The following is an 18,837-nucleotide window of genomic DNA, read 5'->3' on the forward strand; positions in this document are numbered from 1 at the left end:
CAATGATAAAATGTTAAAAGATTCAAGTTTTTTTTAATTCCCAAAAGGAGGATCAGAACACACAACAGAAGCTATTCTTACAATTAAATGGTTCTCAGAACAGAAGATCACAGAAAAAAACACACACGAACATAACAGTGCAGTGAAGGCACTTCTCTTGCAGCCCTAACAGTTTTTGTTAAGAAAAAGCAGCATGTTTACTTTCTCAGGCTGCAGCCGAGACCTCTCTGGACAGAATGTGTCTCCTGTGGTCGAGAACACTCGTTCAGATGGCGTAGAAGAGGCCTGGACGCACAGGTAGATGAATGATAGCTGTGAGAATAAAGGAAGTGTGTCTGTCTTACTACACCACCATTGGACAGGGTCTTGTTCAGTGGGGATAGGGGGAAGTCCTCTGTAAACTGCAAGTTCTTTTTTCAGTCTTTCTTGAATAGTTGGTGCACTTCGCTGCTGAATGAGCTGCCTTTGCAGTTGTCTATCTTCCTCTGCGAAGAGTTCTCCCAGTGCAGATGCTGGTTTTGAATGCTGAAATATAAAATAACAAACAATAAGTTAAGTTCATCGCTTTTTGCAGCAACACAGCATAGGATCACACAAACATGTCAAACTTACATCCTCTTCGTCATCATCCCCTTCTTCATCCCTCTGGAACTCAGCTTCATTCATTGGCACCTCCTCATCCTCTGACAACTGAGAGAGGGAGATTAGATTGCCTAATAAAAGTGGTATATACTTTTTCATGCATATATTCACAAAGTTAAATTGTAATGACTTTTAACTAACTTCTCTTACTGCTACCTCCATCAGCCGGTCAAAGACTTCTTCTTTGTTGGTTTTCTCCTTGAACCTAGGGTCCATGGTGGTGGCCTCTTCCAAGAACAGCATCAGATCATCATCCTATTCACAAATAAAACAAACAATAGTTTCACATAGTTCACAGTTTGTCCTTGCAAAAGTAAATATAATAGAGAAACAAAATGCTGTTGCAAAGGAGCATCAAAGAAGTGCAAAGTATGTACATTTTGTATAAGAGAATTGGAAGTGTCATACATACAGAGTATGAATATGGATGCATATCTTGTCTATATGGTGAACAGCCAGCTAGGTATGAATTGGGATGATAATATAAGTTTTGTTGTGGTTTTGCACCTGATAACGTTGGGACAAGTCACCCCACACTTTCTCCTTGATGGTGGCCACAAACGCAGAGTCATTCTGTGCAATTCTGAAGTGGCTCTCAAGTTTTGTTATTATGGGAAGAATCTGGCTGCAGGTGGCCTGTTTGTCACTTGATACAGCCAGGGTGGACATGTACATTATTCTCATCACGCTGACAAACTCCTTGGCTTTTTTGTAGTCATCTTCTGTGAACCTTTCCAAGTCTGGGATTAAATTATTTTAATATTTATTTATTCTACAATCATGCAGTTGCAGTTGCTTTATCATTACATGAATTTTTATCATTCTGATAGAAACTCATTTTTTAAAATCACTCAATAATCATTATTGTTACTTAATCTACATCTAATACTAGTTATTTATTAAAATACTTAAATAATTTAAAATACTAGTCCAGTGTTATTTTGAATATCAATCAAACAGCATACTAGATTACCTCTCTCTCTTCATCAGTTTTTGGGCCCGTGGGTCCAAGAGGGCAGCTTGTATGGCTGGGTACATCTCAATAAATCTTTCAACCATGAGATACAGCGAGTTCCAGCGGGTCCTCACATCCAGGACAACAGTAGGACAGTCATGCCTGAAACATATGGAAAGACCCACTGAAATCAATTTGGATAAGCAATTCTGCTGTGGCTCCTGTCTGAGTGAATATATTGAAACAATGAGGCCTATTTTCTTACCCAGAAGTCTCTGCTTCTCTGCAACCAGGTTCTTCACAATGGAAGATCTCTTGATGCACACAACACAGTCCCGGATCCTTGCTGACCACTTTGAGACAGTTTGGCTGGTGTAGACCTTTTGTCTGAGGTTAAGAGTGTGTGCAAAGCATCCCAGCTTTCTGATTTGGAGCTCACGTGCAGCCACTTCCATGTTAGCTGCATTATCAACTGTCATGGCTACAACTTTTGCTCTAACACCAAACTCTACAAGCACTTCTCCTATCTCTTGAGCCACAACTGGACCACTCTGTGACTCGTATACTGCCTGGGTTGAGAGAACTTTCTGCTTTAACTGGCCTTCATTCACATAGTGGAGTGTGACGGTGACATAGTGATCCTGTGTGATGCTTGTCCACCCATCGCTGGTTATGGCCACTTTTGACACCTTAGCAAGCTCAGCTATTACATTTTTCTTTTCAACTTCATACCAAGCTGGTAGAAGGGTGCCTGACAACACTTCTCTGGAAGGGGGGTGTAACCTGGGTTAAGGGCTCTGGTCATCTCCCTAACAATCATCATGGAAAAAACAATACAAAATTAGCTTACACCTGATTAACAGGACTGCTAACAGAGCTCACACTGACTTAAAATTGACTGCCTATTTACCTAAACCACTTGGATTGGACCGTAGCGAAGGGCTGGAGATCCTTCACAACAAACTTTGCAACGGCCCTATGGCATTCTTCTTTTTTGTCTGGCGTCATCTTTATTTGACGTCTTGCGATGGTGAATGGCGTTGTCTGTACCTTGCATCCTAGATTTGTGTTGGTGGCTGCTGCTTGGTTCATATCTCCTACAGGATTGATGTAACATGTATCAGTGGTTCTAAAATTAACGTTGTTTCCTCCTGAGTTAATGACTACAAACATGACAAATAATAATCTTACCCTGACTTGACGATGGAGCCGACAAGAAACCGGATGCTGCTGGCACGGCGCTGCACTCGCTGGTATTTGGCAGGCTAACTGTTGCCGCGTCTAAGCAGTCAAAGACGCCGCATTCCTTCAGTTTGATATTATGAGTGCGTTGCAAGTGCTTCATAATGTTGCTCGTGTTACCTCCCTTGGATGAAACTTGCCTTAGACAAATGTTGCATCTTGATGAATCTTTGTCAACTTTGGTAAAGTAGGCCCACACTTTGGATCGCTTAGACCTTAACTCGGACATGATCTACCACGTCGGGTATGCGTTCATAACGTCATCACCTATCGCCGGCAGTAGTGTAGCAACGGTGTCATATTACGCGACGGCTAGGTAGACGTTCAAAAAGTACCGATAACAGTATCATTACCGTTAAGATTCTGGACCGGTCCCAAACAATACCGGTACTCGGTATACATCCCCAATGACCACTGTGACAAAGATGCTACCTGTAGGAAGAGGGAGGACAGGTTGTCTAATCTGAAAATAATTGTTCCACCTCTTTTACAAAAGAAACACAAAAGTTTAAATTGAAATAGTTAAATCCATTTTATTCTGCTTGTCTGAGTCTGGGTTGTAGAGGTAATAGCAAAAGCAAAAACTGGTTGGGACAGCATCTCAGAACACTTAACACATCCAACCTTGAAGCAGATGGGTTACAGCAGCAGAAGACCACACCATGTTCCTCCTGCCAGCTAAGAACAGGAAACTGAGGCTACAATTCACACACACTCACCAACACTGGACAATAGAAGATGGAGAAACGTTGCTGGTCTGATGAGTCTCCATTTCAGCTCCACATTCAGATGCTCGGCTCAGAATCTGCTGGAAACATCATGAAAACATGGATCCATCCTGCCTTGGATCAACGCTTCAGGCTGCTGACCTGCTTGAAAACCAAGTGACTTGGTTCACTTGCAAAGGAAGCTTTGAGGGTTTTGCTTAAATGAAAGCAAACAACCATCAAGTTTCAAAGAGAGGAAGTAATGTAGGCATGTGATAGTGTCCTAAGTCACTTCCTACATGTTGGATATCTGGCTGCCTTTCCTGCTGCTCATACTGGACAGATTCTGGTGAAAACCAGAACAGGTTTGAACACCAAGAAACCAGAAACCAGACTTCAGAAACTTATTGTTGCCGTAAACAAGCTGTTTTCAGTCCTGGACAATCAATGAATTGGATTTTTTTCTTTTTTTCTTCTTGGTCAGTGGTGGTTTTGGAAAATATTCCCCCTTAGCGAGAAGTTGTTGTGGTTTGGTCAACTTGAGTAAAGTTCAGTGTGAAAGCAAACTAAAGGAAGGTGTGAAATACTCACATACCCAGTCATACCGAGTCCCTTAGTACCAACGTGGCCTGGTTTAACCAGCACAGCCTACCTGAGTATTGTTGCTGACCATGTCCATCCCTTTATGACCACAGTGGAGCATCTTCTGATGCTACTTCCAGCAGGATAATGCACCATGTCACAAAGCTCAGATCATCTCCACCTGCTTTCTAGAACATGACGATGAGTTCACTGGACTCCAACGGCCTCCACAGCCACCAGATCTCAGTCCAGTAGAGCAGCTTTCGGATGTGGTGGAACGGGAGATGGATCCTCAATCCGGGTTCTGGAGGGCTGGTGTCCTGCAGGTTTAAAAGCAACACACCTAACTCAAATCAATGGGTAATTAGCTACACAAGCCTGAGTGAGTCAAATGTGTTGCAGCAGTGAAACTTCTAAAACCTGCAGGACACTGGCCTTCAAGATTGAGGATCCTTGCTATAAGGGGTTTGTAATCATCATGGACACCATTTTCCAGGTTTCCACGGTTACATGCACACATAACATACTCAGAAAAATTCATTGAACAGTCTCTTTAACTTTCAGCCCTTCTCATGTCCACTAGAGGTTGCAGAATGTTTGAATAGAAATATTGTCATGCACACACCACACAGGCATTTTTTGGGGAGGAGGTTTTGGGGAGGACAGTTCAAGACATGATCTAAAAGATGCAGCGCCATCATGTTACAGATCATAGCAGCTGTCTCGTCCCTCACTCTGCATCTTCATCACAGCTCACCTCCTTTCTCTGTTTTCTGATCACCCCATCTGACTTGTGTTTTTTTTTCTTCACCTTCATCCTTCGCTTCTCACTGCTGCTTCCATCTCTGCAATCCAACACACACACAGACAGCTGGGCTGTGCTCCAGCAACACTGTGAATAAATCATAGTAAAAGGTTTCTGAATAATGAAGCAACAAATCCAGACAGCAGATGTGTGTGTGTGTGTGTGTGTGTGTGTGTGTGTGTGTGTGTGTGTGTGTGTGTGTGTTCGTAAAACAGTTCATACTCTGATTCTGATTTGCCAAAAGTCAATAAAAAGCTAACAGTGCAAAACACGCACACACCTGCTTGCTCAGATGAGGAGGCTGGTGATGATTATGAGTTTGCTGGTTTGTAATCACGCAGCAGGAGGACTGTGTAATCAACACACAAAGAAAGCCGTCTGTTTTATGACTTTCAGGCTGGTTTTGTTGTTGTTTGATCAGGAAGTGGTCAAATTCCTTGACTTCCTTTGCTGACTGAGTTGTTGCAGGCATTCATCAGGACCTCGGATCGTCCACTGGTTATCAGTTCTATATCTTACGAGTTTGGCCTTCAAATGTTGGCAAGAACTGGAGGGTATGTTCACATGTAGAGAGGTTTTCCTGACGAGAAGAATAAATAATTTTGTTTACATGAATCATTATTTCCAGAACATTTTAACAATGGAAAATAATGAGAGAGAAATTATTTAAATTCACTTCAAGCTCCAATTCACCATGGTTATTTCAAGACACTTGTACATATAGTGTATCCATCCACTTAGTATAATTTAGGGTCGCAGGGAAGCTGGAGCCTGTCCCAGCAATTAGCAGGCAAGAGACAGAGTACACCTGGACAGGTGGACAGTCCAACACAGGGTCAACATAAAGAGACAAACAACCATTCACACTCACGTGACCACTCTTTGAGTAGAGAGAGGAAGCCAGAGTACCCAGATAGAACCCTTGCATGCATGGGGAGAACATTCTGTTCAAAACTCCCCCAGCCAAGGCTCGAACCAGCGACCCTCAGCCAAGGCTCAAACCAGCGACCCTCAGCCAAGGCTCGAACCAGCGACTCAAAGCCAAGGCTTGAACCAGCGACCCTCACCCAAGGCTCGAACCAGCGACCCTCAGCCAAGGCTCGAACCAGTGACTCAAAGCCAAGGCTCGAACCAGCAACCCTTAGCCAAGGCTCGAACCAGCGACTCCCCGCCAAGGCTTAAACCAGCGACTCAAAGCCAAGGCTTGAACCAGCGACCCTCAGCCAAGGCTCAAACCAGCGACCCTCAGCCAAGGCTCGAACCAGCGACCCTCAGCCAAGGCTCGAACCAGTGACTCAAAGCCAAGGCTCGAACCAGCGACTCCCCGCCAAGGCTTAAACCAGCGACTCAAAGCCAAGGCTCGAACCAGCGACCCTCAGCCAAGGCTCGAACCAGCGACCCTCAGCCGAGGCTTAAACCAGCGACTCCCAGCCAAGGCTCAAACCAGCGACTTAAAGCCAAGGCTCGAACCAGCGACCCTCAGCCGAGGCTTGAACCAGCGACTCCAAGCCAAGGCTCGAACCAACGACTCTCAGCCAAGGCTCAAACCAGCAACCCTCATCCAAGGTTCAAACCAGTGACTCCCAGCCAAGGCTCAAACCAGCGCCTCTCAGCCAAGGCTCAAACCAGCAACCCTCAGCCAAGGCTCGAACCAGTGACTCCCAGCCAAGGCTCAAACCAGCGCCTCTCAGCCAAGGCTCGAACCAGCAACCCTCAGCCAAGGCTCGAACCTGACTCCCAGCCAAGGCTCAAACCAGCGACTCTCAGCCAAGGCTCGAACCAGCAACCCTCAGCCAAGGCTCGAACCTGACTCCCAGCCAAGGCTCAAACCAGCGACTCTCAGCCAAGGCTCGAACCAGTGACTCAAAGCCAAGGCTTGAACCAGCAACCCTTAGCCAAGGCTCGAACCAGCGACTCTCAGCCAAGGCTCGAACCAGCAACTCCCAGCCAAGGCTCGAACCAGTGACCCTCAGCCAAGGCTTGAACCAGCAACCCTCAGCCAAGGCTCGAACCAGTGACTCCCAGCCAAGGCTTGAACCAGTGACTCTCAGCCAAGGCTCAAACAGTGACCTTCTTCATGTGAGGCTGCGGTGCTAACCCCGCCACCGTGCAGTCCACACGCATAGTGTAATTAAATCCAATTAAAATGCATGATATGATTCACGTTAGTTCAGTTTATAATAACTGTTCATATAAACATATTTATAAAATAATGACTATAGGAAACCAAAGGATTGGATCAAATCTTTTCTTTGATTCAATCCTCCATCCTGAGCTGCATGAGGAGACTGTGGACAAGAAAACCTGCATCAGAACCAGAATGCGGAAGGGAAACTTCCATCAGAACCAGGACCACAAAGGAAGACCTCCATCATCACTAGAACCAGTAAGGAAAACCTCCATCTAAACCAGGACCAGGAAAAATAACCTCCATCAGAACCAGAACCAAGAAGTTTAGGAGTGGAGGGGACGGGAAAGTGGGGTCAACAAGCAGCATAACTCTAATTCAGGGATAACTGAAGAAAAAAACAAATTAATAAAACAATGTCAGATATTTTTAAGTGTAAAGTAAAGAGAACAGAGAGGAGCCCAGTGCATCATGGGACGTCCCCCAGTAGCGTCAGCCTATAGCAGCAAGACTAAACGGATGGATTAGAGTCACCAAGCCAGACCTGCTGTAAGATTTATCAGTAAGAAAAGTTTGGAGATGATCTGAAGGTAGAGAGGGGGTCTGCTTTCTGAAGCCAAACCAGGAGCTGGTTCAACAGAGAGGGTCCGAAAACTGAAGGTTCTACCTTCTGTTCTGCTTTTAGAAGCTCTGGGAGCCACCATTAAACCTGCAGTCTGAGATTAAAATGGTCCGCTAGATGTAAAGATACTTTCTGGATCTTATCAGAGCTGTTTTATTTTAAACAAAAGTCCAACTCTCTAGGTTCAGTGTTCACTTTTTATTGTCTAATTGTTTACTGGTCAGAAATCCTCCAGCCAGTAAACGGCTGGTTATGACAAATGATACCATTCCTTCTGCTATGTCCATTTCTCTGGCTCAGATGTGAAAAAGATGGATAGATGAGGGTGGTCATATGTCACACCTGTGTGGAGGGGGATGGGAGGGTGTTGAGCGCTGGGCTGTGTTTCAGCACTTTTACACACCACCTGTTTCACATGTTGTCACTTCCTTCTTGTTTTCCATCTATAAATATCTTTTCCATGCATGACTATTCAAGACCTAATCAGCCTAATTTACATGGTCAGGTGGTTGGCAACAACACACATCACATCCAACATGGACAGTATGGAAGATAAAAATGTGAAAAGAAAAAAAATATTTTGAAAATATTATTTTTCCATTTTTGAAGTTTAACTGTAAAACATTTGAAAAATGATGGGGGCAGAGACTGAACAGAAAAATATTTCAAACAGGTGACTAATTCAGCTTCATCCCCCACCCAACGGGGGGGCTGCAAGACGACTCAACAAAGTCAGAGGGAAAAACAAAAAGTCCACTCAAAGCCAGGTGGGGGGAGGGGTCTGGAGGAGGAACCAATACAAAGCAAAACTGTCTCGGTGAAAAGGCTCAGGAGGGAGGCCTTGCCAATTCGAGACTGAGATCAGGGGCGGTCAGGATGCGGCGCTGTCAGGAGGCTGAGTTCAGGAGGGTAGACTGGAGGCCGCGGCAACAGGGCTGAATTCAAGAGGGTGGCCAGGAGGACATGACAACGGGAGATGAATCTCTGCAGGACAGCTCGGAGGATCGGGACACCCACGGGGACAGGAACCTCAGGAGGCGGTGGAGAAGCATCCCGACCCGGGACCCCTTCAGGGACAGGAACCTCAGGAGGCAGAGGAGCAGTGTCCCAACCTGCAAACCCCCTCGGAGACAGCCTTGCAAGGCAGAGGAGGAGCATCCCAACCCGGGACCCCCTCAGAGACAGGAACATCTGGGGGCAGAGTGGACCAGGGCTAGGACCTGGGTGCCAGCGTGGCACTCTGCAGAACTGAACAGGACCTGGACACTGGTGTGGTACTCTATAGAGCTGGACAGGACCTGGGTGCTGGCATTGGACGTTGAAGCACTGAATTCAGACTGAAGCCTTGGCGGCCACACCAAAGACGTAGGCTACAGAGCTGGCTCTGTGTCCAGCCCAATAAGCTTTCCCACCAGTTCGCTCGAGGTTATGCTCACTGGGAGGCTTCAGCTCCTGTGCCGGGAAGGCCTTCTTTTTCTGGACCTTGAGGGAGGATGCTTGGGGAGCACAGGGTCTGGTTCCACACTGGTCGGGAAGCTCTTAATGTCCTCTCGGCTGAGATACTCAGAGTTATCTTTTTCTACGCTGGGTTCAACAGTTCGTTCTGTCTTGGTTAAAGCATGGATGTGAGGACCCAAACGCTGGAATGAGAGGTAGGAGGCAGATGGATGCAAGAATAAAGGTTTAAGTTAACAACAACTTGCATGGACATCCCTCTAACGTTATAAATATGCCTACAATAAAGTCATGGACCTGTTATGTCTTCATCATGGAGATGTTTTTCCCTGGATGCCAGAAGTCCAGAATGTTTAGGACAAAGAAGTCTGACAAGGATGATTTAGTCCATTTGTTTGGAGGGAATAACTTTTCCTCTGCCTTACTTTCCAACTTGCACACGCCTCTCCTGCAACTCAAAGACGGAAACAAATCAAAGCAACACAAACACGCGTGTGTAACTTTCTTTTCGTCAGTGTGTAAGCTGGGCTGATCTGCCGGTGTGTATCAGACATGATCTGGAAAATGACAATGTAGAGGAAATTTTATGATTAATTTATCGTGGTATTTAAAACTGTGATAGATTTTGAAGTCAAGTAAAATCCCTACTGGTTGTTGAATTCCATCTGACCGCCTGCAGTTTGGTGCAGTCAGCTACAGCAGGTTCGTTTCCCAAAAGCTTGTAAAGATGCAATCACTGACAAGACAGTGACTTTTATGACCCTCTATATCAGGAATCGCCAACTCTTGGCATCTTGGGCCGGTGTCCTGCGGGTTTTAGATGCTTCCCTGCTTCAACACACCTGATTCAAAACCTCTTCATGACCCATTGCTTTGAATCAGGTGTGTTGCAGTAGGTAGGAAAGCATCTAAAACCTGCAGGACACTGGCCCGGGAGGTCTGGATTTGGTGATCCCTGCTCTATAGTGAGAAGCTGAAAGGAAATCACAAAACATTTAACGTTTCAGAAAGCACTGGCAGCACATTCAAGCAACATCCAAATACAGAATTTGATATTAATTTTAAATGACTCACAAAAACAGTAAATTTTACTGTAGGTAGGTTAGTCATTTTAAGCATTTCAGTCTGAAGAAAATCTCCATAAAACAGCTGATTAACATTACATTTAGCAGCTGCATTAGAGATCTCCTGTCAATAGTCTACAGAATCATGGGAACCAGAGAAGAAAGACTATAGGACATCCTTCAAAATGACGTAGATTGTAATACTCTACCTTGAAATATTTTTTATTGTGAATATCTGCAATCTAAGCTGAATATGGCTGAAGTTCCTGCACTCATAGCTCTGCTGCTGACTGCAGGGAAAACTTTGACACCAGGCCTGGAAAAGCTCCATGTATCCATGGATTAAGAAAAAAACTCCCAGATGTAAAAGTACAGCTAATAAATCTGCTGATTTGATAAACAACGTCCACCTTGAGACTGTGTTTAAGCTTCACAGTCAGCTGGAAATAAAGGCTGTCTGGGCCAAGCACTCAGCTCTTCATTCAACCAAGAAAACGTAATTTAGTGTGGAGGATATCTGGTTTGTTGCAATGTCTGCAGCACACACAACACTCAGTGAACACTAAGCTACCCACAGCCTCACACTGGACAAAACCTGGATGCATGGATAAGCATGCCGAAGGAACCAAACTTTCCAGCTGGTTAATTTCTGTTTCCTCCCAGTCAGACTTTAAAACAAATGTTTTGTGAGTGACTGATTTAAAATCCTGTTTTTGTGGGAAGCTGCACAGAGCTTGTGCTTTCTCTCTTGATATTTTCTTTTCAGCTTTTTCAGTAAACTTTAGAAATTGTGACAAATTGAAATGTTTTTTCTGGACATGATAATTCAAAACAGAGGGATGAAGTTGGATAAAATATGGCTTGTAGATGTTTTCCATATTCAACTAAATACTTTGAATGGAATTAAGTGTAACTATGATCCAAACTACCACCTCTGATGAGTATACAGTTGAGTGAAAAAGAAAGTAGACTCGCTTGGAGTCCTGGGGTTTTACATGTCCGGACATCATAATAATAAAAAACCTCTGCTCCTCACAACGTCTTAAAGTACAAGTACAAGTGAAGTACAGTCTCAGATGGACAGTAACATAACACATTATAGTGACAAAAACTAAAAGTCAGAAGAACATTAACACAATGCCAAGAGGAAAGACAACAGCATTGGTTTTAGAGAAGCAGCGACTGCTTTCTTAAAGCTGAAGAAGACCAAAGAACTGCTGACTGATTGTAGAAAAAATAAGGAAGAGGTCCATCCCACCGACAATTAATTATCAGCAGATTCATTTATAAGCATGTTTAAAAACAACATATGTTGACCAAAGTGCTGAACAACTAAGAGTGATAAAAGAAAAAGAAAAATTTTACTGCTGGTCCTTCTAGCTGCTGTTGCAGTAGAATTTCACCTGCTGGGGACGATATCTTAAATCTTAAATGTCTTATCGTATCGTATCGTATCTTATCTTACATATAAAAGACTATAAAAACACAAGCATGAAACAAGTAATCAGTAAAAAAAAGTCAAAGCTCAGTCTGGTTTTAAAGCAAGAGAGTAAAAGTCTTTAAATGAGAGTTAAAAATGTCCACAGTTGGTGAAATCTTAATATGAATGAGGAGGCTGTTCTGCAATTTGGTGGCACCAACAGAAAAAGCTTGGTCCCCTCTTAATTTCAGCCTGGAGGTTGGGACAACAAGAAGTGACTGGTCAGCAGACCTCAGCAATCGAGAGGGAGCGTGTGGTGTTGAAAGATAAGATGTTGAAGTAGTCAAGTTTAGATGAAATAAAAGCATGAATGACTTGCCAGAAAAAGACAGAAAAAGCTTGACTCAGTATCTGTGTATCATCTGCTTAGCAGTGATACAAGATAACGTGGTTTTTAAAAGCAGACCCTAAAGAAGCATGTCAATAGAAAAAAGAACTGGACCTAGAATTGATCCCTGGGGAGCCCCCCAGGTGAAGGGGGCTGAAGAGACCAATGATTTGTTCAAGCCATGATAATAAAATGCTGTGATCGACCATATCAAAAGCAACACAAAGCTCTAAAAGAACTAAAATAGTAGAGACCCCAGAATCTGTAGTGCATAAAAGATCATTAAAAACCTCTAAATCAGGGCTACTCAATTCGGTCCTACGAGGGCCGCAATCCAGCAGGTTTTCCACGTATCCCTGCACCAACACACCTGAGTCAAATTAGGTGGCTCTAACAGCCAATCAGGTTCTACACAATGACTCATTAATTTGACTCAGGTGTGTTGGTGCAGGGATACATGGAAAACCTGCTGGATTGCGGCCCTCGTAGGACCGAATTGAGTAGCCCTGCTCTAAATGATCAGATTCTGTGCTGTGGAGGGCTTTGAGACCAGACTGGTAAACATCATTAAGACGGTGAGCAACTTGGAAAGAAAAGGCAATTTTGAGATCGGTCTAAAGTTTGACAGATTTTGACAGGTTTTGAGCGCTTTTTTAAAAAGGGCTACAGAGTCAAGAATGTTTGACCAAGCACTATTAAAATTATCAAGCAGCTGGTCAGCAGACATTAAAGCCAGAGGACTGTCCAGAAGTACAGCATGGTTTGCCTTAGCATATGCAGCAGCAAACTGTTCATAGCTAAGGATCCTGTTGCCATGGTGAACACTTTTAATATTTTATTGATAGTGTATTGTAACAGTTGTAATTGTGGAATGGCCCTTTAAGACTACTTTTGGTTTTCTACTAATGATGATGTCAGCAAGATGCTTCCAGAAGAGAGGAGATCGTCTTGCACACGCTTGGACTGCAGACGGACATTTTGGGAGCTCAGCTTTTGTTCATTTCTTTTTCCCCCTTGTTGTGACGGGCGTTCTGTATCGCACTGTTTTATTTATGTATAATGAGACAGTAGCCGTCCAACTGGGCTTTATATGGTTGATGAATGTCCTTTTATTAAAGAGCACGCACTGTGGAATCTTCAGTACCAGTGTCACTGTGAGTTTGTCAACCTTGTGGCAGCTTTATCCGGCTAACTGAGCTAATTCCCCTCACCACAACATGCTTCCCCGTTACAGTATCTATCAATACTCTCTCCTACCTTGCCCCATAAATGAGGGGCAAGGTATTTTTCAGCTTGAGAATATAACAGAGGCAGAGGTCATTTCCATTACATCACATGCAGTTTGGCTTCCGGGCCAATCACTGTACAGAAATGGCTACGTGTTTTTTTTTTTTTATTGAGAAGGTTAAGTGTTAATTGGATAAGAATCCCTGTGTTGGAGCTGTGTTTTTAGATCTTAACAAGGCATTCGTGACAGTTAATTATCAAGTTATTCTGACTAAACGTATGGATGCCCTTTCTTGTTTTATGTCATATCTATTTAATAAAAGACAATTTGTTAGTGTAGATGGTGTCAAATCTCCTCATCCCACTTGCAATGTTGGTGTCCCACAAGGGTTTATCCTGGGTCCTTTATTATTCACTCTTTATATTAACAACCTTCCTAATGTTCGCACTGAACTCAATTTAGTGATGTATGCAGATGATGCTGTAATCTTCACACAGGTCAAATATGCTAAAATAACAGCTCTATAATAAAGTCAAAGTCAGCTTTATTGTCAATTCTGCAGCATGTACAGGACAGAGAATTGAAATTATGGTTCTCTCAAACCTTGTTGAAATACAAGAATGTAAGCCAATAAACAAAACACGTAATATCACTAAGTAAATAAAACACGATAATAAATAGACAAGGCAAATTACAGTCAGTGCAATATGTTTATGGTTATGATGCAAAAAAGCCGACTGAGTGAGCTCATGGTCTGTTTAGAGTGATTAAAGTGGCTGTGTGCTTGTTTCTGAGGGTGTAAAAAGTTCAACTATCATATTTTCAGTAAATTTATCAGCATCCAGATGTGGGTCATGACTGTCACCTTCAATAACACATTATTGCGACTGTGCACATTGTACCCTATAATGTAGTATGAGCTTTAAACAATCTTAACAATAACATGTTTGGCTATTGCAGTTGCTTTTGTGCAGCCAAAACTGAGTCTCCATGCAATTTTTGAGTCTTTGACAATGTCTTTTAAAACATCCACTAAATAGTCTGAAGCTCTCGCGTCAACGTTGTGCTCTGCCAAGAAGCCAGCCAGCTTTACCTCTGCTGTGTTCACGGCTGACTCGAGCTGAGTGGTCTCCGGAGTCTTCTGCAAACATTGTGCTATAGACTTTGGTGCTGGGACCAGGCGTTTTTGCTTATTTAGATGTTTTCTTAGACCTACTGTAATTCTTCAAAGCAGTGAGCTCCACCACTATTTGAATGTTGCAACAGCAACAGAGCTCCTTAGTGTTTACACCGGCGACAGGTTTTAGCCGCCCAGTAAACATGGAGGACTTTTCCTATTCTTGCCTGTATAACCGCTGGCGATGTTTCATATTTTAATCCTCGCTCATGCCATGCCTCTGCTAGTACTTCGCTAGCAGCAAATTGCTACATACACCACACAAATTATTCACATTCTCCTTCCTCACGTATAACTCCGTGCAGCACCATGGACTACGTGAGCATTCATTGGTTGTAAGAAGACGTATAAGCAGGAAACTGTGAGCAGTCATAGGATCCGTATCCCAATAGTGTTTAATGAGGAAATAATGACAGAACCAAATTATGGTACATTATGGGATTTGTGGAAATATTGATCATACATCGTTTAGTGTGTTAAATTATTGTTCAAATACGATGATTAGCAAACGTCTGGCAACACTGTCCCATTCAAATAAACATTTTATTTTTTATTTTTGTTCTCATAGCTGTTTTTTTTTCCACCTAACATCATTCAGAAAACCAGAACTGCAACTTATTGATGCTGAAGGAGCTTTTCAGGCTGCTGGATCAAGTTGTTGATGCAGTTTTTCACACTGATACTGACTTTTAGTTGTGGTGAGTAAATGATGACAATGTCATCCATTGGAGGTTGGAGATACTTAATTTTAAGAATTGGTGAGGACCAGGTTATTATGGTCGTTATTACTGAACCTGACAACTGAAAGAAAGTTAACTTTTTTTTTGTCTATTCCAGCTCCTCCATTTGTCTCCTCTCCTAACATGTGCTGTTGGAGCTCTGCTTCTTTTAGAACCAGATGCTTGTTGTGTTGCCGTTCAATAAAAATTAAATTTAAAACAAAGGAAATAAAAAATCAAAGATCAAATTAGAGAGAAGTGAGTGATTTCCAGCCAAACCGAGTGCTGTAGGAAATTTATGTTGTGGTTTTGAAGGAAAGTTTTCCACAAGAAAGTCTCAGAAGTTCTCTACACAATCCAGAGTGGCTGAAAACCAGAAATTATTTGTGGGGAGATCAAGAGCCTGATTTATAAAGAAGTTTCTCCTTAAAATGAGGAAAGCACATCATGGCTGTTTGTTTGATTGTTTGGAAATTAAAACAAATGACAGACCACAACAGAAAATCTTTCACAATGGTCAAAATAATTCAACATCTCACTGTCTGATTTTAATCATCACTAAATCCACAACCTGCTTTTGTGCTTTTGTTTACTTTGTCACTACTTTTTACAGCCAGAGGAATTGTGTGCTACTTTGCGTCGTTGCATTCATGGTGGCTGAGCACTAATTTATCTTTAAGCCTAAAGTGGACACCTACAGTATCACTTTCGGCGCTGACGTGAGTGGCAGGCTCTCTCTCTCTCTCTCTCTCTCTCTCTCTCTCTCTCTCTCTCTCTCTCTCTCTCTCTCTCTCTCTCTCTCTCTCACACACACACACACACACACACACACACACACACACACACACACACACACACACACACAAATCTATATGCTGGACTGAAGTGTGTACAAACCGACTGTTGCACAACTGAACATCACACAATGTCCTTTTGCACAAAGTGCACCTAATGAATATTTAATACAGGTGTTCACCTGACCATTTATAGCCACCATGTGGGCGTGGGAAGGCGTTCCCTCACATGCGCCTGCTTTAGAGTTGATTCTGGTTTATAAACGGACATGGTGACATGGTGCATTATCCTGCTGGAAGTAGCCATCCGAAGATGCTACACCGTGGTCATAAAGGGATGGACATGGTCAGCAACAATAAGTTTAAACCAAGGCATCCGGTTCAGGATGGGATGGTTTGATTCAGAAAACCCTGATCGTTGTTGCGTTTCTACAGCAACCGTACTCGTACCTGGTAGTTGGGGTATTAGCCAGATAGCAATAGATGTGTCAGCTAAGTAATAATGTGACATCATTGTGGTGTAACGTCTTCCTTGAATTATAAGGAAGAAGAACACAACCCAGAGACAACGTAGGAGAATGGTGGGCATCTATCAGTTTGTCTTCTTTCTTCTTAGCATGTGGTTTTAAACGACAAAAATCAACTGTATATTTAAGCATTGAACTTTTCCTGCTTTGTTGTTATTTCTGAGTTGAACAGCTAATGATGATTATTTCTTTTTAACCTGTCCTGTCCAGCATCATGACAGCAGAATGAAGGTCTGGCTGCCGTGTTGTGCTGAACAAATTTACTCTGCCAAGAGGAGCCTTTTGGATATGAGGCTCCCCTTCAATCTTAAATGTCATTTTTTTATAATTATTTAAAAATATGTTTTTGCTTTTAACTGCTGGATCGGACCAGAGAAACAGCAGAAGGAAAATGGTGGATAGAGGGGAAACAGGAAGAGAAAAGATAGAAAAAAGGGGAAACAAAACAAAAAGTAGAAAACAAACCACAACAGCTGCTACACCTGGAAAGAAACAGGAAATGTCCTAAAGGCTTTTAGAGAATACAACAGGCCCCCTGTGAGTAGAAAAACTGTAAAAACCATGAACAGCAACGAACACTTCAACTAGTATATGTGTGTGTGTGTCTGCATGTGTCTGTGTGTAGAGGTGTGGATGTGTGTGTAGGTGTGTACTAAGCAGGTTGAGTTGTGTTGATTGATCATACAAATGCAAACCCGCCCCCTCCAAGGATCAGAGGCAGACCGAGAGGGCCCCAAGCCCCGGGTAACCAGCAGCCACCACAGAGACCAGAACCGAGACGTCCACCGCAGGAAGAGGAAGGCTGCAGTTTTCTGGACTAGAATAATTTTCTTTGCGATGCATAAGGCCGAAAGGTCCATGTGTACCAAGTTCATTTCTGTGTTGATGTCACCCAGGTCACAGAGTAAGCACAGTGTGGGGTGTGCAGTAATATTTCACCTAAACCATGTTGAAAGGTCCTCACATACCTGAAGCCAAAACTTCTGAAAAGGGGTAAAAGACCACAAAGCATGAAAATAATCATCATGTGTGTTATTAGTGCAATGTAAGATGTTTGTGCTAGACCCATCTTGAATATCCTCTGTCCTGCATAGTGGGTTCTATGGAGAATTTTGTATTGTAAAAGATGTAAATTTGAGTGTTTTAGTCATTTTAAAGGTATTTAAACACATCTGTGACCAAAAAGTCTGCTTCCCAGTCAGAAGTGATATGGGATGTTCTGTTTTGAACAGTAATCTATATATTTTTGATTATATTTTTGTGGCACTAAGATTTACAAATCCTGCCACACTAGTAGAAGTTGTAAGTCTGTTTGGCTGAAGGTGTATTTCTTACTTATTATAGACTTAATTTGTTGATATTTTAAGAATTTGGCACCACTATAGTGAAGATTATTTCAACCAATCAGTGGACTACTATGTGTCAAGCCCCACCTGTATGGTCGGTAAGATTGGGACCCCAATGGAAGAGTCTCAAAGAAGTAGGATGGCTTGGATTGGATATTATGGAACCCTTCACAGTTTTTGATTGTGGAGACAGAATAGAATGATTTTATTGTCATTGCATAACAAGATACATTGCAAATACAAAAAATGTGTACTTGTATAGAGCCGGACCCCTTTGTGGAAAAGGGGCTTTAGGGTCACAGAGTGGACCAAGACTATCCCCCCACCATTACACCAGCAGCAGCCTGAAGCGTTGATCCAAGGCAGGATGGATCCATGTTTTCATGATGTTTCCAGCAGATTCTGAGCCGAGCATCTGAATGTGGAGCTGAAATGGAGACTCATCAGACCAGCAACGTTTCTCCATCTTCTATTGTCCAGTGTTGGTGAGTGTGTGTGAATTGTAGCCTCAGTTTCCTGTTCTTAGCTGACAGGAGGCACCCGGTGTGTCTTCTGCTGCTGGAGCTCATCTGCTTCAAGGTTGGACGTGTTGTGTGTTCAGAGATGCTGTTCTGCAGACCTTGGTTGAAACCAGTGCTGGTTAGACTTCCTGTTGCCTTTCTATCATCTCCATCAGTCTGCCCATTCTCCTCTGACCTCTGACTTACTGGCTGGGGAGATCTCACAGTAGAGGCAGGATGAAGATGATGCTGAATTAGCCGCCGTGAGGGTGTGCCAGAGTGCACAAAAGTGAATTAGTGGGGCAGTTAATGTACGTTGGTTCTCAGTCTTCCAGGTCATGGTCGTATGTGAGCCTGAATAAAGGAAACTGGACTTTTCTTTTCTTTGGTTCTTGAAAATATTTCACCTCTTTTCCAAAATTCTTCTTTAGTTCTGTAAAAGAAGTTTTAATCCACGTTGCATTCTTCACAGACATTGTGTTTTTCCCTCTTTACTTTTCCTAATAACAATCCTTTAAAGTCGCTCTCTGTAATCC

At 43.0% G+C, this 18,837-nt stretch overlaps 2 protein-coding genes across 4 annotated transcripts in view; one reads left to right on the forward strand and one right to left on the reverse strand.

The window, feature by feature from the left end:
* abcb6b (ATP-binding cassette, sub-family B (MDR/TAP), member 6b) overlaps window positions 1-18,837 on the forward strand; it is a 55,575-nt gene that overhangs the window by 23,179 nt on the left and 13,559 nt on the right. The gene's annotated exons all lie outside the window — the stretch shown is intronic.
* On the reverse strand, window positions 18-2,679 carry LOC121649884 (E3 SUMO-protein ligase ZBED1-like). Of its 3 annotated transcripts, XR_006012177.1 has the most exons (5): window positions 1,863-2,679; window positions 1,616-1,759; window positions 784-897; window positions 613-690; window positions 18-525 (listed from the first exon to the last, which is right to left on the reverse strand). XR_006012177.1 is itself a non-coding variant. In XM_042000986.1 (4 exons), the coding sequence occupies exons 2-4, from the start codon at window positions 883-885 to the stop codon at window positions 166-168; spliced, it is 540 nt and encodes a 179-aa protein (XP_041856920.1). In that variant the 5' UTR covers window positions 886-897; window positions 1,616-1,781; the 3' UTR covers window positions 18-165. The 3 variants fall into 3 exon arrangements, 2 of the variants coding, with proteins under 2 accessions (XP_041856920.1, XP_041856921.1); XM_042000986.1 differs by lacking the exon at window positions 1,863-2,679 and having other exon boundaries at window positions 1,616-1,781; XM_042000987.1 differs by lacking the exons at window positions 1,616-1,759; window positions 1,863-2,679 and having other exon boundaries at window positions 784-954.

The sequence above is a fragment of the Melanotaenia boesemani genome, chromosome 12 (assembly GCF_017639745.1).
Source record: "Melanotaenia boesemani isolate fMelBoe1 chromosome 12, fMelBoe1.pri, whole genome shotgun sequence".
NCBI lineage: Eukaryota > Metazoa > Chordata > Actinopteri > Atheriniformes > Melanotaeniidae > Melanotaenia > Melanotaenia boesemani.